This window comes from Tursiops truncatus, chromosome 12, assembly GCF_011762595.2.
Source record: "Tursiops truncatus isolate mTurTru1 chromosome 12, mTurTru1.mat.Y, whole genome shotgun sequence".
NCBI lineage: Eukaryota > Metazoa > Chordata > Mammalia > Artiodactyla > Delphinidae > Tursiops > Tursiops truncatus.
The window spans coordinates 38590008-38615803 of NC_047045.1; the positions used below are offsets into that span (position 1 = coordinate 38590008).

Consider the following 25796-nt stretch of genomic DNA (forward strand, 5'->3'; position numbering starts at 1 on the left):
CCATTAGGACTTTGGAAGGATTAAAACAGTAACAACAAAGTTGAAGAAAATTAGTTTTTATCGAGCACCTACTATATTCCAGGCACTGTATATCGTTTATCTTGTTTGATTCTCAAGATAAGCCTGAGAATTAAATATTATTACTTCCTCTACTAAAGAAGAAACTGAGGTTAAAAGTGGTTAGTGGATGCTCAGAAAGTGTAATTAATGGTGCAATAGGGATTTTAACTAACATCTTTCTGTTGTCATGGCCTGTGCTCTTTTCACTCTACCAGGCTTCCTTCTTCAACTAATCCCACATGATTAAGGAAAATCTAATTGCTAAGGGACCTTCATGCCAGGCAGTGTGCTAGGCCCTACAGAGAAAATCTACACAATCCCTGACTTCAGAGAACTTAGGGCCCAGAAGGGGAGACAGACCTACTCAGAGAATCACAGGAAGTGATGTGGGACCTTGGCCGCAAGAAACATTAGGGAGATGCTAGGAGAGCCCGTCCTGGGAACCTTGGCAGGAAAGTTAGTGAACACTTTCTGGAGGGAGGTACCTGAGCTGAGGTGCAAGGGAGGAATAGGTTGACCCTAGAGGAAAGATCATTCCAGAAGAAGGAAAGAGAATATGCTACGATCCTATGATGGGCCCTAAAAACTAAGAGCAGGGCCTTGTTGGCCATACTACAAAATTTGGTCTTTACCTAACAGCATTAGGGCACTGAGGGATTTAAGTGGGATGGGGCTGCGGATGGTTTGTGATGAGGGGGAACTATGGATGTGTGTGTGTGTGTGTGTGTGTGTGTGTGTGTGTGAGAGAGAGAGAGAGAGAGAGAGAGAGAGAGAGAGAGAGAGAGAGAGAGAGAGACACCATCCGACTGCTGTTACTTTTAAGATGGAACTGTTGGTTGGTGGACGCTCCATGAGGGAGACTGGGCCGAGCTCCACCCTGAACTGGACTGGAAGGCACTGGGTGGGATTGAGGGGCATTAGGATCCTTAGGAGATCTGGAAGTACAAACACAGGGATAGAAACTCTTCAAGGTGAGCAGGCTCGCTGTTGGTGCAAAGTAAACGCAGCTCTGAAGATAGTCTGGGCTGCCAACTGCTCTTTCTAGCCTCCACCCACCCACAGCAACCAGCTGAATCCAAGATGTATTGAAAATCAATTTTAAATAATCCAAGCTGTGAGACACTAAACTCCTGTTCTCAGAGAATTTGGTCATCCTACCTACTGTCCAACTGACACACTGAATCCTTCATTTGAGCGACCTCAGTGGCAGCTCTCTAGTTCACAAAGTAACTTTAGCTGGCGGGCAGGCCATCCCAGCCTTGGAGTTCATTTGCCTCACCTACCTGTGAGAGCCTGTGGCGCTGCCAAGCTGGGTATGGTGGCTGCATCCTGAGGGATGGAGCTGAGGTCGGGCTCCGGCGTGCTCCGCGGGGGTGAGAGGGCTAAAGGCGTCATGAGAACCCGAGACTTGAGCTGCAAGAGAGAACCCAGGGAGTCAATGAAAATCTGGAGATGCTCTCTGTACTTTCCCAGGATCCTTCCTGGGCTCAGTTAACCACTGCTACTCTGTCATTCTTCCACACCTTTCTATTGTGTAGCTTTGGGGGCTGAACTTCAGATTCAAGTTCATGATCAAGATTCAAGTTTGGGTCACACCTAGAGGTCAGCTCTGCACCCCGTCCTTACAGTGGAGCCACCCAGGAAATGACTGTGTCAGGCAGAGGGTGTGGGACACACAGAGGTGTGAGGAATTGCAGCCTATAAGCCTCCTGAGTGCAGGATGCAGGGTCGGGGACAGTTCCCAGCCTGAGCCCCTGTGCTCCTGAGGTTCCTGTGGACAGCTCTTTCCTGACAGCCACCCAGTGACCAATCCTGAAGCTTTGCTCACTCTGCTGAGTTTTCTGTTCACAAAGATCACTGGGTCCTGCTAGAAGAGACAGCAGGAGACATTCTTCCAAAAGGTGACATGCTTCTCAGGGTTTATTTCCTGCAGTGGAGACCATCAAAGGCTGATGCTGCTGGTCTATGGACCACACTTTGAGTAGCAAAGGTGTACATTCTGTTGTTAATGTATATGCAATCCCCATCCATATCCTAACTGGATTCCTGGATTTTTAGGATGTAATAATAATAGTAGTCATGGAGAAATAGTATTCCTACTGCTAGTTATCCAACCATTCTACATTCATTCATTCAAGTCATACCAGTGTTTAAGGGGAAAACATTCCAGTGAATGAGAATACCAACTGCAAAGGTCCTGAGGCAGAGCATGCCTGGAGTGTTTGTGCCACATTAAGGAGGCAAGAGTGAGATTGGAGACGTGGTAAAACCACGGGGCTCTGCAAGACACCGTAAGTTCTTTGACTTTTGCTCTGAGCTCTTCTGAGCAGAGAAACTACAGAATCTAAACTGACATTTTAAACAATCTGTCTTACTGTTGTGTTGAGAAGAGACGAAAGGAGCAAAAGTGAGAGGACCACTAATCTAGAGTAGATGAGCGACGATGGTAGGTTGGATCAGGGTGAGAGCAGTGGAGGTGAAGAGAAGGGGACAGATTCTGGACAGATTTTGAAGGTGGAACCAGAAGGACGTTCTGACACACTGGATGTAGTGTGTGAGAGAAAAAGAAAGAAGTCAAGGATGACTCCGAGGGTTTGGGCCAGGGAGTTTGCAGGTGGGGGAAGGAGGAGGGGAGAGTGGAGACAACGAGGGAAGGTCGGGTTGATTTTGGACATGTCAGGTTTAAGATGCTTAGATCCAAGAAGAGATGGTAAGTAGGCAGGTATGTATACTGGACTACGGAGTTCTGGGGGAAAGTCTAAACGGAGAACTAATTTTGGAATCGTAAGTAGCGAGTTGATATTTAAGGCCATGATAATGAATGAGATCATCAGAGAATTGAGGGTAGGTGGAGAAGAGGAGGATCCATTCATTGAGCCCTGAAGGACTCCAACATGAAGAAGTCAGAAAGAGAGGGGTGAACAGCAAAAGAAACCAGGAACTCTATCCAGTGGGGTAGAAAGAAAAGCAGGAGAGCATGGCACTGCGGGGACAAGATGAAGAAAGTGTCTCATGGAGAAGAGAGTAACCAACCATGTCAAATGCTCGGTCAGACGTGGAGGACCAGAAGTGGCCACATAGCAACGGTTCGACATGAGAGGCTGTGGTGCAGTAGGTGAGATGAGAACCTGATTGGAATAAGCTTAAGATATAGTGGGAAGAGAGGCACTGGATCAGGAAGTAAAGCCAACTTTTGCAAGGAGTCCTGTCTTAAAAAGGAGTGGCCAATTAGCCACAGCAGCAGGAAAAGTAGGACTGAAAGATTTTTGCCCCACAATGAGATACCACCTCACACCCATTAGGATGGCTACTATAAAAAAAATAAGATTTAAATTAAAAATAACACATGTTGATGAGGATGTGGAGAAACTGCAACCCTTGTGCACTATTGGTGGGAATGTAAAATGGTGCATTCCTCAAAAAATTAAAAATAGAATTACCCAGAAAGTCCACTTCTCAAAGAATTAAAAGCAGTGTCTCCAAGAGATATCTGTACACTCATGTTCACAGCAGTATTATTCATCATAGTCATTGTAGAAGCAACAAATGTCCATCAGCAGATGAATGGATAAACAAAATGTGGTATATACATACAAGGAAATATTATTCAGCCTTAAAAAGGAAGAAAATTCTGACACATGCTACAACATGGATGAAACTTGAGGACATTATGCTAAGTGAAATAAGCCAGGTACAAAAAGACAACAACTGTATGATTCCACTTATATGAGGGACCTAGAGTAGTCAAATGCACTTAAACAGAAAGAAGAATGGTGGCTGCTAAGGGATGGAGGGAGGGGGAAAGGGAGAGTCGTTGTTTAATAAGTATAGAGTATATAGTATAGAGTTTCAGTTTTGCAAGGTGAAAACGTTCTGGAAGTTGGATGCACAGCGATGTGAATATACTTAAACTACTGTACTGTACACTTAGAAATGGTTATGATGATAAATTTTATGCCATGTGGTTTTTATCACAATTACTTTTTTAAAAAAATTTATTTATTTCATTTTTATTTTTGGCTGCGTTGGGTCTTTGTTGCTGCCCGCGGGTTTCTCTAATTGCAACGAGCCGCGGGGCTACTCTTCATTGCAGTGCGCGGGCTTCTCATTGCAGTGGCTTCTCTTGTGCAGAGCACGGGCTCTAGGCATGCGGGCTTCAGTAGTTGTGGCAGGTGGGCTCAGTAGTTGTGGCTCGCAGGCTCTAGAGTGCAGGCTCAGTCGTTGTGGTGCACAGGCTTAGTTGCTCTGCAGCATGTGGGATCTTCCTGCACCAGGGCTCAAACCCATGTCCCCTGCATTGGCAGGTGGATTCTTAACCACTGCGCCACCACAGAAGCCCTATTTTTTTTTTAATTTTTAAAAGATTTTTTGTTGTTGCTTTTGAGAAGGGGGAAATATGTTCTAATCTGGTGGAAATAGCCCAGTAGAGAGGGAAAAATTGATGATACAGGGGAGTGTGTGGAGAACTGCTGGCATTGAGTCTCTGAACAGGTGAGAGAGGATAAGATTTAATGAACTGGGTTATGGCCTTAGACAGAAAAAAGGACTTTTCATCTACTGCAGTAGGAAGGAAGGAGGAATATGAGGCTCTGGATTTGGGTGGATGTGGAGGTGGGAGCTTACAGAAGGCCTTTTGCAATGGCTTCTAATTTCTCAGTGATGCTGGAAGCTGTGTGTGAGGGTAGAGGAGGGTGGGTTAATGAACTAGGAGGGTGGGAGGCCATGGGGGGAATGGAATGTGGCTGCTGAGCAGTATTGAGGGCACAGTGGGATGTGCGGAAATGAATTTAAATTAATTGCAATGAATTTAAAAGGAGACAGGCCAAAAGTGAGCATGTTGGCTACACAACGCTGTATGTGCGCAGAGTCTGGGGCTCTTGCTAGAGATCCTGTACTAATCAGAAGCAGCAATTAACAATAGACAGTTCATCTTAATTTGAGTTAACATTTGAAAGAATTAAAAGGCTCATCATGTAGCAATACCATACTAAGTATTATAAAAATAATTTAAAAGAAACTTCAGTGCTGGGACAGAGTAGATGGGAAACTTCCTGTGACTCAGTCACCGTGACTATGGCACGGTTCCCTCATCTGCCGAGTGTGAGGAGGGCTGCAGCCACTCTCCCTGTTCTCCCAGGTCAGGCACCAAGGGTTCCCCTGGTGGTCTCTCTAGGAGTGGTATCTCTAGGAAGGTACAGCTTGTGATGGAGAGGCTGGTGGTGACAGTCTCCAAAGGCTGTCAACAGGCTCTGGAAGAACCTTGGCTAAATCCTCCTTTACAGGCTTAAAGCCCTTCAATGCCCAACATACAGATAACGGTATTGGTGGGGGAAAATAAACAGGATTAGTAAGTCATTTTCCCCCCTGTGTCCTCTAAGTAAATTACACAAAGATCCGTGTGATCCATCCCGAGGAAAATGACAATGATGATGATGAGAAAGAGGAGGACGGCAGCTAAGACTTAGATAGCAGACACTGTTTACTGTTCATGTAAACTTCATAATGAGCCTAACCTTAATACTTGCTCACTATTTTAATATTTATTAGAGGGGGAATCTGTCCATTGAACCCACCGCCAATGAAATAATATAGTTGGCTGTTACCTCTGCCCATCATTTCTGCCCAGGTGAAGCAATTAGATAATATAGTTGGCTGTTACCTCTGCCCATCATTTCTGCCCAGGTGAAGCACCTGCCCAGGTGATTAGAATAAGTCAGCTGGTTGCAGGAAAAACCTTACATATTCATTCAACCTGTAAAACAACTTCTGGGACTTTTGAACAAAGAAGGAATCTCATGCAACTGTGGGTGGTATATGACTTTTAAAAAATATCCTTTTGGTAAGAGGATAAATCATCAGTAGGAATATCCTTTGACTCAGCATTCTGAAATTTCTATCTCATTGCTTAATATAAAGAATGAATCAAAAGTAAGGTAACCTAGCAAAGGGAGAGGGGTAGGTCATAGGGACACGGGAGTCAACTGAAAGAGCTTTCAATGGCCAAACCTGGAGCAACACGAGCAACAGATAAAGAAGGTAGTAGTGGGTTATAATTCAAAGTATACAGTGAATATCCATGACTCCATACTCACATAAATGAGTGACTGACTAAGTAAACACATGGGGAGAATCGACAGATCTCCCATGTATAAAAATTCCAAACATTTTATCGTGGAGTATAACTCCTCCTCCTTAAGTGTGGGCCACACAAAGTGACTTCCTTCCAAAGAGGACAGCATGGGAATGGGGGGAATAGTAACTTTACAGTGGAGAAACTGGTCACACACCACCTCAGCCAGGGGATCCAGATCACCACCCACAGTGATAAACCATGTCGATAGTTCGCACCCTTGACAGGCCGTCATGGGAATGGCACCTTACCTCTGAGATCTTCTTTCCAAAAATCCATAACTCCCATCTAATCATGGGATAAACTTCAAAAAACCCAAGTTGCAGAACATTTTGTAGAATACTTGACCAATACTCCTCAAAACTGCCAATGTCATCAAAAACAAGAAAAGTCTAAGAGATTTTCACAGCCCAGAGGAGCCTAAGGAGACATGATGACTAAATGTGATGAGGTATCCTGGATGTATTCTGGAACAAAATAGGGGAAAACTAATGAATTTCAATAAAATATGGACCTTATTTAACAATAATGTATTGTTATTTGTTCACTAGCTGTGACAAATGTACCATAAAAATGTAAGATGTTAGCTACAGGAGGAACTAGGTGTCGGGTATATGAGAATCCTCTGTGTATTTGCAACCCTTCTCTAAACCTAAAACTGTTCTAAAATATAGTTTATTTTAAAAATATTCAAAACAGAATCTGGCAGAATAAATTGGGGAAAATAAAGAGGAAGGAGGGAGGAGAGGCCTCTTTCTTGGCTGCATAAGACTGGAAGAAGATTTGCTGCCCAGGATGCCTTGCTCTGACATGCAGGAGCTAATCCTTGGCCTTCGAAGCCAACAGCCTGTACAGATGCTGGCAAAGTTGGCACCTTTACCTGAAATTCAAAACCTCGATCAAATGGGTATGGCGACTCCTCATCCAGGGCATGGGTGCCAGTGGCTGTGCTTTGCCTTCTTAAAGCATCATGGTGGGGTGAAGCAGAGGGGTAGAGGCGGCCCCTGCCAGCTGGAGTCTCCACCAAAGGGTCTGGGGAATCTGGGATCAGCTCATCTTTCTTTTCCATCCACAGATCCAAGATATGGGCCTGGAGAGTTTCTTGCTCCCGCTGTCTTCAGGGGAAGACCTTCTCTAAGACGCTTGCTAGAAAATCACTGCAAAGAGTTGGGAGGGGATTTGTCTGCAAACTGAGATGTATGGCCAGGGCACACTAAAGAAGAAGGGATCAGCTGATGTAAAATTCAAGTATTTTTCCAGAAATATGCAAGTGTGGAGAAACAGAAGTACTGACTAAAGAGTATTTGTTAGATTGACAAGAAGAGGTTGGTAAATGAAGGATACAGACTGTGGTCGGGGGAAGTATGAAGATGTGTAGAGCCTGCCTGCACATCAGCAGAGGATGAAACAGCAAAGCAAAACTAAAATAAGTTCAGGATAACAGTAGGCACATACAATGGAGCCTCCCTAACCCTGTCCTCAGTCTCGCTACTTAGCCTTTCAGAGCCTACCTTTCCTCATCTGTAAGGTAAGGATAACAGCACCTTCTCATCACAAGGATGTGACAAGAATGAAGTGTAAACATTTAGCATAGGGCTAGTGCAAAGTGAGAACTCAGTAAGTATTTCTGATCATTATTGCTGCTAGTATTATAATATTATTATTAGAAATTCCAGAAATACAAATGAGTTCCAAGTTTCTTGTTCATGTAGCCATGGCAGGAAAGGGAAATTGCCCATCTTTCTTCTAGGACCCATCTACATTTTCTACACTTACCCACTTGGGATCACATCTTCCCAAATCTTTGAAGACCCACTCTCCTACCTTACACATTGCACACGATCCCCTTTAAGAAATGTTCCCAGTACGTTAAGTACTGCTTAGGCAGAAGCTGCCCTTTCCAAGTTGTATCATTTAAGCTAAGTATAAAAAGGGAAAAAAATTCATTCCATGAGGCAGTCATTTACTCAACAAATATTTATTGAGCACCTATTGTGTGCAGGAAACTGTTGTAGGTGCTGAGGATACATCTGTAAATGGGGAAGATAAGGTCATTGTTCTTGATGAGGTAATAGCATAGTGGAGGAAACAAATAAGAAACACAACAAAAATGTCAAATTGTGATAAGTACTACTCTGAGAAGTAAAATATGGGGATGTGATAAAAAGGGACCAGGTGACTAGGGTAGGCTGATAAGGAGGTGACACCTACATCAAGATCTGAATGACAAGAGGGAGGCTGAGGGCTTCCTTGGTGGCTCCGTGGTTAAGAATCCGCCTGCCAATGCAGGGGACACGGGTTCTAGCCTTGGTGCGGGAAGATCCTACCTGCTGCGGAGCAACTAAGCCTGTGTGACACAACTACTGAGCCTGAGCTCTAGAGCTCACGAGCCACAACTACTGATCCTGCATGCCACAACTACTGAAGCCCGCACGCCTAGAGCCCGTGCTCTGCAACAAGAGAAGCCACCGCAATGAGAAGCCTGCGCACCGCAATGAAGAGTAGCCCCCGCTCGCCACAACTAGAGAAAGCCTACATGCAGCAACAAAGACTCAATGAGGCAAAAAATTAAATAAATAAAATTATTTTTTAAAAAAAGAGGGAGGCTGAGGAAAGAACTTTCGAAGGAGACAGAGTGATCAGTGTAAGCCTCCTAAAGCTTGGCTTCTTCAAAGAACCAGGAAGCCAGAGTGGCTGGAATTATGAGCAAGAGGCAGAAGGATGCAAGATGAGGTTAGCTAGGTGGTCAGGGCCCAATCATGAGGGTTTTCTAAGTCAGTGTTGTAGATTGAATCGTGTCCCTCTCAAAAAAGACTTGTTCAAGTCCTAACTCCCAGTACCTGTGAATGGGACTTGACTTGGAAATAGGGTATTTGCAGATGTAATCAAGTTAAGATGAGGCCATACTGGATTAGAGTGGGCCCTAATGCCGATGACTGGTGTCCTTATAAGAAGAGGGAAATTTGGACACAGACACAGACACACAGGGAGAATCCCATGTGACAATGGAGGCAGAAATTGGAGTGATATGTCTACAACCAAGGAACACCAAGGATTGCAGGCAACCACTAGAAGCTAGGAAGAGTCAAGGAAGGATCCTACCCTAGAACCTTCAGAGAGAGCATGGCCCTTCCAACACCTTGATTTTGGACTTCTAGCCTCCAGAACTGTTGTTTTAAGACACCCAGTTTGTGGTACTTCGTTATAGCACTCCTAGTAAATAAGTACAGTCAGATTAAAAAGTTTGGATTTTATTCTATGAGTTATGGAAACAATTAGAGAATTTTAAGCAGAGAAAGACACAACCCAGTTTTTATTTTATAAAATTAAGTATGGCTGCTATACAGAGAATGGATGGGGAGAGGCAAATAGAGAAAAGAATACTAGTGAGGAGGTTATCATATGGTCCAGGCAAGACGCATAGGTGGCTGAACTAGGGTGAAAGTAGTGAAAACAGAAAGAATTGGTTGGATTCAGGTGTACTTTGGAGGTGAAATTAAGGTGATTAGAGAAAGTGCAAAATCAAAGATAACTTCTAGATTTATTCACATAAACTTTGTTTGATAGTATACTTTTATTACATTAGTTTAAAACATTAGCATTTTACTTGTTGCTCATTTAGTTAACTTTGGGGAAGCCATAACACTGGCTTGTGTCTAAGGTTCAAAACATTCCTCCTCTAATACTCAAGCAGTAAAATTTCAGAATACGACAGGAAACATTCTATGCGGAACTTCTGGGAGAGGACGTGAAAAAGAAGTCGAGCATCCACATTTCCTCATCTGGAAAATGAACACTGAGAACTGACATGATTTCACATTGCCCAAAGAGCTGCAGGGGAGTGGTGAGAACACAGGACTCAGAGAGGGCTGGGGTTCTAATCCTGGTTCTGCCCCTGACTCACGTGGGACTCTGAGCAACCCATTCAGTGCCTCTGGGCTTCATCTTCCAAAGCCATTAATGCGGGTAGGTAGGGTTGTTGGCTTTTTTTTTTTTGTTTTTTTGGCCTTGCTACTCAGCATACAGGATCTTAGTTCCCAGACCAGGGATCGAACCCGTGCCCCCCGCAGTGGAAGCATGGAGTCTTAACCACTGGACCACCTGCGAAATCCCAGCTTGTTGGTTTCTAAGTTCTATTCCAACTCGTAATGTGTGTATGTACCTTGCATTAGACTATTTCTGAAAACATTAAAGAGTTTGAGATAAAACCAGTGTCAGTGCCATATTTTGAATGTTGATTAGAAGAAAGGTGGCATCCTAAATTTCTTCGGAGTTTTGTTTCTGGGAATATAGAAAACTATGTTATGTGGATCAACTGAAAACAACCACCAACAATGGATAAAATGTAAGATTAGTAAAAGTATGGAGGCGCTAACAATATATAAAGGATAATTGGGCCCAAATATAGGTGAAATCTAGGCCTTGGAATTGCCATGGGTCAGAGCTCACCCAAAGGGCTACAACCTCAGGGTAAGGGTAAGCTAGCTATAAACTTGTCCTGCCCTACCCAACCCATAACTGACTCTAAGGAAAGTTGCCTTGACACTGGGGGAGGGGGTGTGCAGAATTCCTGGGAAGATATTGTCACAAGCCAGAGCTCACACAGATTTGTAGCTCAAATTCACAGAACTTGGGCAACCAGGAAAACTTCAGGCTGTGAAGTTAGTTTAAAAATTACCCAATCTGGGCTTCCCTGGTGGCGCAGTTGTTGAGAGTCCGCCTGCCGATGCAGGGGACATAGGTTCATGCCCCGGTCCGGGAAGATCCCACATGCCGCAGAGCGGCTAGGCCCGGGAGCCATGGCCGTTGAGCCTGCGCGTCCGGAGCCTGTGCTCCGCAATGGGAGAGGCCACAACAGTGAGAGACCCACATACTGCAAAAAAAAAAAAAAAAAAAATTACCCAATCTGGCAGTGCTCCCAGGTTACCTGGAAAAACAAACACAAATCATCTCTGGAGAAAGGTCTCAAAGAAGTCCCCAAAATAATTTTTCAAAGTCAGTGAATAACACAGCTCAAACACACAAGGAAGCAAGGAACCAAAGCAAGAATGGGCAATAAAAACACACAGCAGTAAAACCCCAGAAACTGGGCTTCTCTGGTGGCACAGTGGTTAAGAATCCACCTGCAAGTACAGGGGACACGGGTTCAAGCCCTGGTCCAGGAAGATCCTACATGCCGTGGAGCAACTAAGCCTGTGCGCTACAACTACTGAGCTCATGCGCCACAACTACTGAAGCCCACGTGCGACTAAAGCCTGTGTTCCACAATAAGAGAAGCCACCGCTTCTTTCTTCTTATGAGAAGCCCGCGCACCACAGCGAAGAGTAGCCTCTGCTTGCCGCAACTAGAGAAAGCCTGCGCACAGCAACAAAGACCCAATGCAGCCAAAAATAAATAAATAAAATAAAATAAATAAATAAAATAAAATACTTAAGATATTTCAATTATCAGACTTAGATTCTAAAAGCAAGTGTGATACTATGTATAAAGATATAAAGAACAAGTTTGAAAATATCTCTGGAGAACAGAAAACTATAAAAAATAGCATAGCAAAATGTAAAAGAACCAAATTTAACTTCTATACAATAACTAAAATTAAAAACTAAATAAACAGATTTAACAGCATACTAAATATAGCTAAAGAAAGAATTAGTGTGCCAGAAGATATGTCAGAAGAAATTCACCAAAAAGTAGCATAGAGACAAATAGATAAAAACTATTGAGGGAAGGTTAAAAGACAATGCGAATATGAGAAGTTTTAACATTAGAGTTTCAGAAAGAATGGAACAGAGGTTATATTTAAAAAGAGAATGGCTAAGAATTTTCCAGATCTGATGAAAGTTCTAATCCACAGATTCAGGAAGCCCACCAAACTCTAAATAAGATGAATAAAAAAGAAATCCACAGGTAGACACAACAGAATGAAATTGTAGAACACTGAAGACAAAGAAAAAAATCTTAAAATTAGCTTAAAAATACAAAACCTGCCAGGGAACCCTCACATGAACCAGATGGAGAGCTGAGTTCTTTACAACAATGGGCCCCAGAAGATAAATGGAATAATACCTTCAATGTGCTGCAAGGAAAATAACAACCTAGAATTCTACACCCAGCAAAAATATTTTTTTCCAAAAGTGAAGATGAAATAAACGTACTTCCAGACAACAAAAGCTAGAGAATTCATCACTAGAGGATCTATATTAAAGGGACTTCTAAAAGATGTACTGCAGGAAATGGAAAGTGATTTCAGGTAGAATGTATGAAATGCAAAAAGAAATGAAGAATTTTTTTAAGTGGTAAATAAGCGGGTGAATCTAAATGAAAATAACTGTACAAAACAAAAATAATTGTTTTGAGGGATTAAAAAAGCAAAAAAGAATTAAGATGTGTGACGACAGTAATATTGAAGTGGGGAGATAAATGGAGTTAAAGTGTCCTAAGGTCCTTGTATGATCTAGGAAGAAGCAAAGGTAAGGTTAACTTTAGAAAACTCTAGTACGTAAGCATGCCGTAATTTCTAGAGCAATCAGTAATACAATAGAAAACATAGTGCTTAAACTTCAAGAAGTAGAAAAGAAAGAATTATATGCTTAAAAATCCAAAAGAAGGCAGGAAAGACAGGTAAAAGGAACATAGAATGAGTGAGACAAATAGAATACAGAAAATAAGACAGATTTACACCCAAAGTTATCAATAATTACTTTAAATATAAATGGACTAAATGTCTAGTTACAAGATAAAGATTATTATACTGGGTGCTATGGATTAAAATGTGTCTCCCCACCAAAAGATGTTGAAGTCCTAACCCCCAGTACCTGTGAATGTGACCTTATTGGGAAATAGGGTCTTTGCAGATGATCAAGTTAAGATAAGTTCATTAGAGTGGGCCCTGATCCAATATGACTGTGCCCTTATAGAAAGGGGAAATTTGGACACACAGACAAACATGTACAGAGGGAAGACAATGTGAAGACGCAGGGAGAATGCCATCCACAAGCCAAAGAACACCGGAGGCCCCCCAAAGCTAGGAGAGAGGCCTGCAACAACAGATCCTCCCTCCCAGCCCTCAGAAGGAACCAACCTGGCTGGTCTTGATCTCAGATGTCCACCCTGCAGAACTGTGAAACAATAAATTTCTGTGTTCCATCAACAGATGAATAGATAAAGAAGTCGTGGTACATATACACAATAGAATATTACCCAGCCATAAAAAAGAATGAAATAATGCCTTTTGCAGCAACATGGATGGACCTAAAGGTTATTATACTAAGTGAAGTAAATCAGACAAAGACAAATATCATATGATATCACTTACATGTGGAATCTAAAAAATGATACAAATGAACTTATTCACAAAACAGAAATAGACTCACAGACATAGAAAATAAACTTATGGTTACCAAAGGAGAAAGGAGAGGGGGTGATAAATTAGGAGTTTGGAATTAACAGATACACACCACTATATATAAAATAGATTAACAAGGACCTACTATATAGTACAGGGAACTATAGTCCATATCTTATAATAACCTATAAAGGAAAAGAATCTGAAAAAGAATATACATATTCAGTAATACATATATATTAGTAATACATATATCTAACATGTATATATATGTATATTAAGTGATATATATGTATATCTAACATGAAATTAATACAACATTGTAAATCAACTATATTCCAATAAAATTTAAAAAAAATTTGCACTGTTTAAGCCACCCAGTTTGTTGTATTGTGTTACAGCAGCCCTAGGAAACTGATGTACCAGATTCTATTTTTAAAAAATCATGTTTTCTCTCCCTTCCTTCCTCTCCCACACCATTCGAGGATAGCTTTGTCCACGTCCCTGCCCATAGCTTTCCCTGGGAGCACACTGCTCCTTTAGGCTCACTCTCTTTCTTCACAGAAAACTCCCTCAGGGTTCTGCGGAGATTCAGGGAGCAGGGTTAGGGAAAATTGAATACCTCACTGTGTTTAACATTAGACTTTAGTCTAAAAAACTTGCCTGTTGGAAATGCAAATCAGCTCCAACAACAAGAAGTTTGTGGCCAATGGCCTAATTCCATTCCGAGGAGTCAGCCTGTTTCTGGGTTTACCCACAACTTTTTCTCCTTTCCCTTGGGAGAGATTAAACATGCGAGGGATGGAGAAGCCAGTATCCTTTGGCCTTGTTTACATTTCTCTTACTCCTTAGCATAAGTGAAAATACCAATTAACATTTATATCTGAGTTACACTCAGAATGCTGGTCAGATACCAGATACCACTGCCCCAGACCTACTGCTTAGCCTCACCCCTGACCATTGCTCCAGCCCTGGGGTGAGGGCAGGAGGGCGGGGATGGTCACAGAAAACCCCAGGAGAGACAGTTCCCCGCCCTAGGGTTAGTGTGCATGGAGGCAGAGGTGGTGCTACCATCCTGCCTGGGTGAGGCTGAGAAGAATGGGTTAATTTCCTCCTGACAGAGGGCGGCTGAGAGAGGAGACAGGGAAGCCGTGAAGCCCGTACTCCGTGAGTACGAGGAGACAGAAGGAAGAAAAAGGAAAACAAAAATAACCATCATTGGATAAAGTGGGATGCAGAAAAACAGATCCATCCATGTGAAGTATTTAATGAATGTCGATGCTGCCCTGTGACTCCAACAATCTTCAGTAGAGCCCACACATTTCAACGAATGCTTGCTGTGATGGAGCTTCTTACAGAAACTGGTGAGGGAGCCAAGTTCTATGCACCAGCAGGCGTGGGGTCAGCCCTGAAGATGAGAGTGGGGATATGGAACATACACTCACAGGCATCCTGCGCATAGCAGAGCTCAGAGCAGCGGGGAGGTGGAGCAGCTTCTACTGGTTCACAAGAGGTGATTGTTAAATTTTCAGGAATATTGCAAGTTGTTTGTTAAACACAGCAATTATTAAAAATTAAAGTGCATACACGTACAGAGTATTAATTTTTAAAATATATTAAGAACAAAGGTAATAGATACTCAAAACTCATCACTTTCTAATTATTTTACTGTTGCATCTGTGTGGAAATAGAGTACAAGAGTGATACTACAGCACATCTTTTACCAACTCCACGTTCAGGAAAGTCACATTGGTGCCTTGAAACTGGCCATGTTGGGAATATTTACACCTTGGAAATTGGCAAATGCTACAAATAGGGCTGGATTTACTGTTTTGTTGACTTATAGGCTTAAGAGAGCAATGGAGAAAATATTAAAAATGCAAATTAAACTTAAAAGTGTGTCTTGTCTGTAGCCATTACACAGCGAATAGAATGAAAAAACAAATATTTTTTGTTTTCACAAACTATTATCCAATTCAGCAAAGAAGTCAACCACATCCTTGACAAATGAGTGAAATTCCAACATACAACTTCACTGTTTACCTTTCTCTCACTCCTTAACATAAGTGAAAATACCAACTAACATTCATGTCTGAGTTACACTCAGAATGCTGGTCAGGAAACATTCACCAGATACCGCTGCCCCAGATACACTGCTTAGCCTCACCCCTGACCATTGCTCCAGCCCTGGGCTGAGGGCAGGAGGGTCACAGAAAACCCCAGGAGACACCGTCCCCTCCCTAGATGCTGCACACCGTTCAGCCCAAGGGAATGGCCCCTGCCTAGTGCCTTTGTAGTCATTTCCCTCACGGGCCACAGGTGGTACTTCATATGCACCATCAGCAAGAGGGGGACCTTGAAAATAGGCACAGGAAAGGTTAGATGTCGATTCTTCCCTTCCACACTATTAGGCTGCCGTTAGTGTTCCTAACTATGACTCTTAAGGAAATACAAGATCTGGATAATCAAAGAAGCACTGAAGCCAATTCAACAGTTATAATGAAAACACACTTTAGAAAGAGGCTTTAAACAAATGTTGGAACAAACAAACAAACAAACCCTTTCTACTTAAGTTTGAACATTCTCTTAACTGAGATTTTTGTTAACTTGACGTCCTTGTTACACAGTGCCAAGAACACATACTTTTTCGGGGGGGAAAAGGATGACAATAAGAAAGGAGGAACAAAACAAAATGCTGCATTTACTCTTGCTCTTTAGAAAATTACTTTCTTTATAAAGTGAATTTACCAGTTAACGGAAGACTGTCCTTTCAATAGTTAGCAGAAATTGCTGGCTCTTCCCAAATATCCATGCTCCTCTCTTCATTTATTAACGGAATCCCTGGATTTCAGCTTATCATGTGGTTGCTCAACACTACATTTTCCCACCTCCTGTGGAGCTAAGTGTGGCCAAGTGACTCACTTCCTGGCCAGTGAGTTGCAAGTGTGAAGGTGTGTACAACTCTGAAGGTTTCACCCTTAAAGGGGAACAACGTGCCCTCCACCACCTCTGTCCCCATTCTGCTGGCCAAAGTAGTGGGATGGTGGGACCTGGAGGAGCCACCTTAGAGCATGAGGTAGAGACTGTGTCTTAAGATAGCAGAGCAACAATATAAAAGGAGCCTGGGTCCTCCACACGGTGGAGTCATCGAATCAGCCCCACATGGCCTTCCCAGACAGTAACATGAGAGAGAAATTAGTTTCTATCTTCTTTAAGCCACTGTTCTTTGGCCTTTGTTACAGCAGCTGAATTTGTATGCTGAATGATACAATTATTAACATTTTAGAACATATAAACTATTTGTTTTTAATATTTCAGGGATGATATTCTTTCTAGAGCATGTTACACTTTTCTTAGCTAGCTAAACAGAGCAGACAGAAAGTAATCTACTCTTTTTTGAATCAGGAAACACAAATACTATTCTGAACAGTAATGCAAAGAGATTGCTGAGGTGGAGAGGGTTGCTGGCCAGACAGTATGTGGCCTCAGGCTGCGGGGCATGGTTAATTCATGCCTAATTCCTGCAGTTTTTCTGACTCTTCTCACTATGAAATTATCAAGGATCTATAAGAAATATATATATATAAAGTGCTTAGGCCCAGAGACTCAAATGTAGAAGTGCTCAGTAAGTGTTACTTATGACTATTATTGCTATTACTATTAATTATTATTATTGTGTACTGGGGACAAATGGCTATCTTAAAAAACCGGCACTTTTTTCTTCCTGCTTAAATCATAAAGACACAGAAGCTGAAAATCCCGCTATTTGGAGCCATTATAATCAGCTATGTCTACTGAATGGAAGTTAGGGTTTATCCCTGGTGCAGACCCTCTCTCTTTATCTTTTTAAAAAGACTTCCATGGTCTCCTTCGTCATGAAATGTAAGGAAAATCCACCTGTTGACCTTGGGGAGTCTCTGAACTGAGGACCTAAATCAACAGCAGATTCTTCAAACTGAGATGTAAATGTTCTGTTTTATAATGAAGAAAGCTGTTTTCGTGGCAGAGTATGGCTCTTCGGAGAAAATATGACGTTAAGAGGTTTTTCCTTCCTTTGACTGGGGTGAGAAGGGGGCAGCAAGGCCATAAAATGATACTCACAGCAGCAAGCAGGCCCCAGCAAAGTGGCTGCAGGCCGGGGCCAAGAGACATGGTCAGATGGGCCCTGGGAGGAGGAATGACCCATGAACTCTGGAGCACTCACATCTGAATGCCGGTTAAACCCTTCCTTTTCTGCCTATAATTTGCTCATGTTATTCTCAAGACTCAGAGAAGAGGTTAAATATCACAGCCTGTGTTAGCTGTGCTTGGGTCTTAAAGGGAGAGGCTTATACCCATACTTGGACCAGAGAGAGTTTCCACACGTGCAGGGACACAGAGGTGACTGACAGAACAGCTTGGGACAGCACCAGGCAAGAAGCGACAAATGTCAACCAGCACAAACCTGTGATACAGTTGGTACAACCAGGCATCCTCAGAATCTCCTGGCTCAACACTTATCATTTTATTAAGATAATATTGTTAATATAAATATAATAATGTGCTGACATAAAGTTATAGTGTTATAAGTTTACAACTGAAAAATTATTGTATATTTTATTGTTCTAAATTATTAACATGATATCATATAATTATACTTTCAGTATCCAGCTGTGTGTGCAATCTTCTCCCCAAAATATCTTCCCCTTCAAATCAAAGGCTATTAAACTGCAATAATCAAGCTTGTAAGAAATGCATCTACAATAAAGGTAAACAGACACTGAGGAAGGGTTTGGAAGCATTTTCTTAGTAATAAAATACAAGATCTTTAAGGGTAGACCAAGTAATATCTTATTTCACTTGCTCAGGATTTTTTGTTAACAACTCTGGCTCCCCAGCTGTGTCCCAGGTAGTTAAAATTGCCAAATGAGTGGTCATTTGGTAAATGGAATCAAACTGTACACTTTCCTTGCTGGCATCTCCACAATTAAAACCATTTCATTACTGGTAAAATGGGGCTTCGGGGTCTAAGAAATTGTCAAAATAAAACCGGAGAGACTTAATACATTGTTAACTTTACTTTGCCAAGTAAGGACATTTTTTTAAGATTACCAAACCCTCATAATATATGACACTTAATAAACTTTAACACCAAAATAGCAGGAAGCAGATATTTCAGAATAAAGGACAATCCTGGGGCTTTCCTGGTGGTGCAGTGGTTAAGAATCCGCCTTCCAATGCAGGGGACACAGGTTCGAGCCCTGGTCCGGGAAGATCCCACATGCCACGGAGCAACTAAGCCTATGCGCCACAACTACTGAGCCTGCGCTCTAGAGCCCACGACCCACAACTACCGAGCCTGCGTGCCACAACGACTGAAGCCCGCGTGCCTAGAGCCTGTGCTCCACAACAAGAGAAGCCACCACAATGAGAAGCCCACGCACCGCAACTAAGAGTAGCCCCTGCTCGCCGCAACTAGAGAAAGCCTATGCGCAGCAACGAAGACCCAACACAGCCAAAAAAAAAAAAAAAAAAGAATAAAGGATGATCCTTTAGGTGGAATCATTTTAGCTTTCTGAAGACTTTAGACCTTTTGCTCCTGTCACCAGGAGCGGGTCGGGACTGCATACAGACTGGCACCCCGTTTGGAGCCGTTTTTCTCGAACACGAAGCCCATGGCTTGGGGAGCTCCTGGCCTGAAATAATTCCCACAATTTCCTCAAATATATGGGAGGTGGACTGAAAGAAGATCTGTGGCCTGTTGTCCCCAGAAAAGACACCCTGTGAGGCATGGGAATAAGATCCACCTGCCATGTGCAGGGCCCGTATGTCAGCTAACCGTCTCCAAAGCTTTCTTCCTGCCTTGAGCTGTCTCTGAGTGTTAGGAGAACTGAAAACTGCCTTTTTCAGGAGACAGGAAAATTGCAAAGTTGGGTTCATTCCACAGAGTGAATTTCCATTTTTCCTGGCCCCAGAAATGCTGTGTCTGTCGGTAATTTTCTTTCTTGGGTCACAGCTCCCAGGGGAGCAGGAGAAAGGCCAAATAGGAGAGAAAATTTCTCAGTGTGTTTCTTTAGATCCTGGATTCACTCCCTGGCTCTATAAACAGAAGGGCTGCCCTGCTCCAGCCTTCCAGATGCAATTCCCAGACCCCAGCAACTGCACAGGTAGCTGAGCAGAGAGACCTGCCCTGGGCCAGCTTCAGAGACACAATTCTGAAACCGGTGTGCCCATGAGAAAAAGGAAGCTCTCTTTGTTAAAAAAATAACCAGTGACAGAAGCCTTTGCTTCAAGAGCTGGCTGAGTAAAAGCTTCTTTTACTAAAACCAGTGACCCCCAAATAACTTTAAGTCACCTTCCCCCTACCTATTGTGTCTATTTTCCAGCAGTTGGAAGAACTGTGGAGAACCAAAGGGACAGAGGCTGAATTCATTACCAATTCTTCCGGAAGCTTTGTCTTTCTGCTGACATGAAATAATTTCCATACATTTTCCTAAATATATGGGAGTTAATTGCCAATTTGCATTTTGGTTTGCGTATTCAGATCTCAAGATGGAAACATAAGCTCTTTACTTCTAGAAAAATAGACGAAGGAAAACTTCTGAAGCTCATTTTCTAATGCCCAAAAGGCTCATGGAAAACAACTCAATGATCTTTCTTCTCTAGCAGACTCTTCAAAAACATCTTAGAGGAGGAGCTCTCCCTCGGGTTTGAGTTGTTTTATGTGATTTCAGTTACATCAGAGAATTTAGTCTCCACCCCACAGCCTCGCCAAAGCATTAATTCTTGAAAGAGTAACAGGATTTTCATTTTGCCTGATATGTCTCCTTGTAGCCAATCTTGACGTCAGTGCCTTTTGTAAGCAGGAAACTATGAGTTAACACCCTGAATTTTCATGATGAGTCCCCTTATTGAGGCTCTATTAGGGAAAACTCTTCACGACCTTTGACACTAGCTTGCTCGCATTAGTAATTTAAATGTCTCAGGGACATCATCTGCTTCTACTGAAATTAATGACAAATGAGCTCTGGAAAGTGGCTTCCAGAGCTGCCCTCATAAGAACAGTCAGGGAAAAGCTCAGTGTCTGAAACGTTCATTGAGATGCGAGGCTTAATAATGTGTGTTTAGCTATGACCCTAAAATCTGCTCGCCTTACAACTTTCCCCATCTGGTGTAATTTGCTTTCTCCACTTGTAAAAATGCACATGACAGCGACAGCATGTATTGTGTGCCATGTTGCAACAATGAAGCCTCGTCTGTCACATGCTTCATTGAGAGAAACTTATTTCTCACCCTGTCTTTACCCAGTTTCCAACCTCTCATCACATTTGGCACTGGAGTTCTGCCCAAGCGCCATGCCCCAGCCCAGTTGCACTTTGGAGAAAGGAGATGATGGAGCCATACCTTGTACCCGGGTTTCCGCCCTCTTTTCTTTGGGATCTTCACTGCTGGTAAAGAACCAGCTGAAGCAGAATAAAGATTATGAACTGCCATCTTCATAGGTGTTGAGTGAAGTGGGGGTCGGCCTCGCTTTCTCCCCGGGATCCTCTGAGACTGCATTTCTGCCGGTGCCAGTCTTACAGAAGGAAGTGACAAATCGCTCACAGGCAGAAGAGGTGCTAAGGATTAGTCCAGACACAAAGCAAAACAAAAACAGAAGTGTTTGTTTGGTTTGCAAGGCAAACATGGATCCGGTTTGGTGATTTTGGCCATACCTACCCCTTAAGGGAGGGGAAAACCAAATATGAGAGAGCCAGGCACCAGTAGGAGCTTTTAAAGTGCTGTTGGGCTCCTGGTATAATTTCAAGGATAGTGAATTTCCACAGGACTATAGTGAAGTAGGGAAGATACTGGCTAGGTGAAGAGGACAACAGCTTCCCAGCAACAAGCACAACTGATGATGTCATCAGCAAGGAGACAACTTTACCTATGTGTCTCAGTTCAACTCTGAGCTGAAATAATAACAGTATTAAATAAACACAACCATTTTCTCACATTCACTCCTACCCTTTGGTTGGGTGACAGATTGTTATGACCCTTTTTTTCCCATGAAAGAAATTTAACAGTACAAATCAATTGGATTAATGTTGATTATGTCTCCTATCAAAATGTGGACAGAGATTTGCATACAGAGATGTCCATTTTGACATGATTCAGAACTGCAAAAATAAAATGGATAGAGCCCGATAACAAGCAATAGGGGAATGGTTAATATATCTACAGAATAAAACAGTCAACTAGTTACAAGCCTTTAATGATACTCTTTTTAATAACATGAGGTTGAGTGAAAAAGCATCACACAAATTGCCCATAAAAGTTATTTCAACTCTGCAAAAATTTATGTGGTGAAAAACTAGAAGGAAACTTGCAAAAATGCTGCCAATGGCAAAGATAGTGGGACTATGGGTAATTGTTCACCACACACAAATCCTTTCCCCCTCGTACTATAATATGCTTAGCATTAAAAATATTTATAATAAGCTTCTCAAGTAAAGTTGACTAAATCTTGCAGCAAGAGGTAGTTGATCAACCTCAACCTAGAGAACGCAGCTGTATCATGAGCTCAAGGATCACATTTCCTGGAATGTTCAGGAAAGTGGCAAGTGGGACAGAACTTTAGACTTTAATTCAGGGGTGATGTTAGGTGATAAAATTCATTTCTGAGCATTAGTGATACCTAATAGTGGAAATAAGAGGCTCTTTCTCAAAAGGCTGCTGAAAGAGTTGGAAAAGACAATAGAAGCAATCCCTACACCCTGGTCTGGGCAGCACTGCAGGGACCAGATTGCTTTACTCAGGGATGAAAATATCAAATAGTGGGAATTCTTAAAAACATGACAGAGAAGAGACTCCCCTGGTGGCCCAGTGGTTAAGAATCTGCCTTCCAATGCAGGGGACGCTGGTTTGATCCCTGGTCGGGGAACTAAGGTCCCACATGCCACGGGGCAACTAAGCCTGGGCGCCGCAACTACTGAGCCTGTGCGCCACAACTAGAGAGAAGTCTTCGTGAGCTGCAACGAAAGATCTGCATGCCGCAACTAAGACCCGACACAGCCAAAAATAAAAATAAATAAATATTAAAAATAAAATAAAATAAATATTAAAAAAACATGACAGGGGAAATCTGGGGTGTATCATCTATAGATGTAAGGTCACTGTTAATTCTCTGAATATTAATGGTATTCTATCAATGTCTTGATTTTTCTTAGAAATTTCATACCTAGTAAATAGAATTTTAAAGCATAAATTTACCTATTGACTGTATTGTTAAATATTTCAGATAGATGGACAAGTGATTAAGGATATCAATTTTCCCTGTTTTTGTAAGTTTAAGAAAAATACTATATCTCATCAATTCTATGATGCATATTTTTTCACATATTAACATCTTTGAAATCAGGATGCACCCTAAAGCACTGTAAGCGTGTCAGAATTCCATAGGGAGCATTTTTTCTTTCTTAGTGGTGTATGAAATAATGATGTGTGATATACTTAAAGACATCTTAGAGTCAAGGAATTATGATCAATGCAGATAAACCCATATGTAGACAAATATGTAAACATTAGACTAACTCTAGACTTAGTATCTCTGCTCCACAGTGCCAACAAATACCCAAATATTCATTTTCAAAAGAGAGGCTTTTAAAAACATTGAAAAACCACAAAAAATTATTCAGTAAGATTTTTGCTATGTGAAACTTTATCTGAATCCCATTTTGAACTACCATGATCAAGTTTCTGCTTCTTCATAATTAGTTTATCTTTACAGATTTTGGAAACAGGAATTTTCCTCATCTAGGACAAGGTTCTCTACCTTTCTACTTTCGTCTAGTGAGGAGGTCAGCAATGTATTTAATAACATCAAGATCAAAAGTCAACACGAGAAAATCCACAATCAGAGAAGGCACTGAATTTCTTTCCTCTCATGAAAATGCGAGTCCCCTGAAAGGTTCAATTAGCAGCACTCCTTCCCTCGTGAGCTGGGATACTCTGCTAACTGAGACACTCCCTCACAAAACTCTTCTTGTTGAACAGGTTTTGAAGAGTAAAGGAAGGGTAACAAACTAATGAGCACATTATCCCAAGAATTCATATCACTCAAAATTACACTTAAGTATCCCCAAATTTCTAATATGCCAGAAATAATTTCCTAGGAAAAACAGTCATCTTTTAAACTGGATTCTTTTGTTCTACTTCCCTCTCCCTGGTGGGAGGAAAAAACAGGACTCATGTTACTTTCCACTCTCTTCTATAGAAGTACACCATCGCAGGAGTATGAAGGACCTTTCCAGGTAACTAAATCTGATCAACGGACTTCATGCTAATGGAACAACAGTGAAGTATTTTTAGTGGAATACTAAGTACTGGTTAGTGGTTGGGGAGATACTTGGAGATAGGGAGTCTTCCCACAGTCTCCTCAAGTCACCATACCTGAATGATTATGTATTTCATCCATCAATCAGGAAGATGCTGTTCCCCAATTCCTTGTTAACAAATATATACCATTTTAACACAAAAATAAATCCAATTTTAAGTAATGGGACAGAGAGCTGTTAAAAACTGAATAGTCTATTTTAACCATGGGGGAGTCTCAAAATGTCTTCTTGGAATAATTTTACAGAGTTGGAGGAAAGCATCTACAAAATGATTCTTTCAATAACAGATCCAACTTCCTGCGCAGAGGAATTCCTGGTGTGGTTCAACCGCTGGCAGGCAGGCTGTGCTGTAGTGGAGGGGGTCCCCCATGAGTGCGGCGCTCCGGGTGGGCTACAGCAGCAGTGGCTCCGAGGATGAAGCTGAGGCTGGGGCCCGGGGCTGGCTGGGGACTGGAGGCCACAGTCGGGGCCAGAGCCCCCTTCCCAGCCAGAAGTTGCCAGTACCCGACAGTGTACTGGACAGGTTCCCGGGCACCGAGGAGTGGTCTGAGGATGGCAGCGCAAAACACGGGGGCCAGGTGCTCACCTTTCCCCACGAGCGGGGCAACTGGGCCGCCCATGTCTATGTACCACGTGAGTAATGCGTGAGAGGCACGTGGCTGACACTGACAGGTGCCCCTTATGGGAGGAAGCTGGCCCCAACCAGGAGGAAGAAGCCAGAAACCTTTGACATTGGTGGTGCGAAAGAGATTAACTCAACAGAGAGAGAACCAGTTTCAAGAACTAGGGGATTTTTCTGTTAACGTCGTTTCAGATTTTCTGGTTTTTTTTTTATATTGGGGTGTAGTTGATTAACAATGTTGTGTTAGTTTCAGGTGTACAGCAAAGTGATTCAGTTATACATATACATGTATCTATTCTTTTTCAAATTCTTTTCCCATTTAGGTTGTTATATAATATTGAGCAGAGCTCCCTGTGATATACAGTTCAGTTTTGAATTTGTTGCCTGAAATAGTTTTTACTAATCCTGTGTATAATGTTCTCCCTGCTTATGAGGATGTGACCAAGGGAGGGTCTAGGGCAGAGTGTCAAGGCCATCCCAGACTGCAGCTGTAGCTGGTACTTTATTTCGAAGAGGGCTGTAGGTATGCTGGCCTCCAATCCCACCCCACCCTAGCCCTAATGAGTGAGTGGCAGGCAAATGCCCAGGCTTCAGAGTCTGACCTCACTCCACTACCCACTACTCTGTGTGCCCTTTAGTAAGTTGCTGACTTCTCAGAGCCTCAGTTCCCTGATCTCTAAAATGGGGATAGTAGTAATACCTATCCTCTAGGACTTTTGTGAAGATTAAATCAGATAATCAATGTCAAGTTCTTAGCACGATACACAGAGAACGTAGTGGCTCTTATTATTTTGTGTTAGATCAGGTAGTCTCTTGGAATCTCCATTTCCCCATCCACAGAATGAGAAGGATTCTCTATACTGCCTACTCCATAGGGCACTTGGGCAAATCGAGTAACTTATTAGGTGTGAGCAGACTATTAACCATGCAGCTCTAGTCACGTGTTTGGTTAAAAAAAATGAATAATCTGTGAACATACAGTGGTGGTCCTTGTTGTGTTCTTTGTCTTTATGAACAATTAGGAGCATTCTAAATGTCTATCAGGAGATTCTAAATGTCTAATAAGTGTCTGATTAAAGAAATAACTGTTTCTGATTATGGGTTACTGTGGAGCTGTAATCATGAGCTTGATTTATGTAATGAGAGGAAGGCTGTCCAACATGTGGTGTTATATGGAGAAAGCCAATCGAAGAACTGGTATGCCCTCATCGTTTTTAACAAATAAGATATATACGTTAGTACATGCACCGAGGAAATAGACATCACATTTGACAGCCTTTATCT

General features: G+C 42.3%; 1 protein-coding gene across 3 annotated transcripts in view; it reads right to left on the reverse strand.

The window, feature by feature from the left end:
* SCML4 (Scm polycomb group protein like 4) overlaps window positions 1–25796 on the reverse strand; it is a 107266-nt gene that overhangs the window by 41236 nt on the left and 40234 nt on the right. For 2 of the 3 annotated variants that reach the window (XR_012324770.1, XM_019929526.3), the window contains exons 2-3: window positions 20919–21133; window positions 1344–1473 (exon numbers count right to left, since the gene is read on the reverse strand). Coding sequence is in view for 2 of the 3 variants with exons in the window: in XM_019929526.3 (XP_019785085.1) it covers window positions 1344–1473; window positions 20919–21074 (286 nt within the window). In the remaining variant the exon portion in view is untranslated. The remainder of the gene's footprint in view (window positions 1–1343; window positions 1474–20918; window positions 21134–25796) is intronic. The other variant, XM_019929523.3, reaches the window with a different exon arrangement.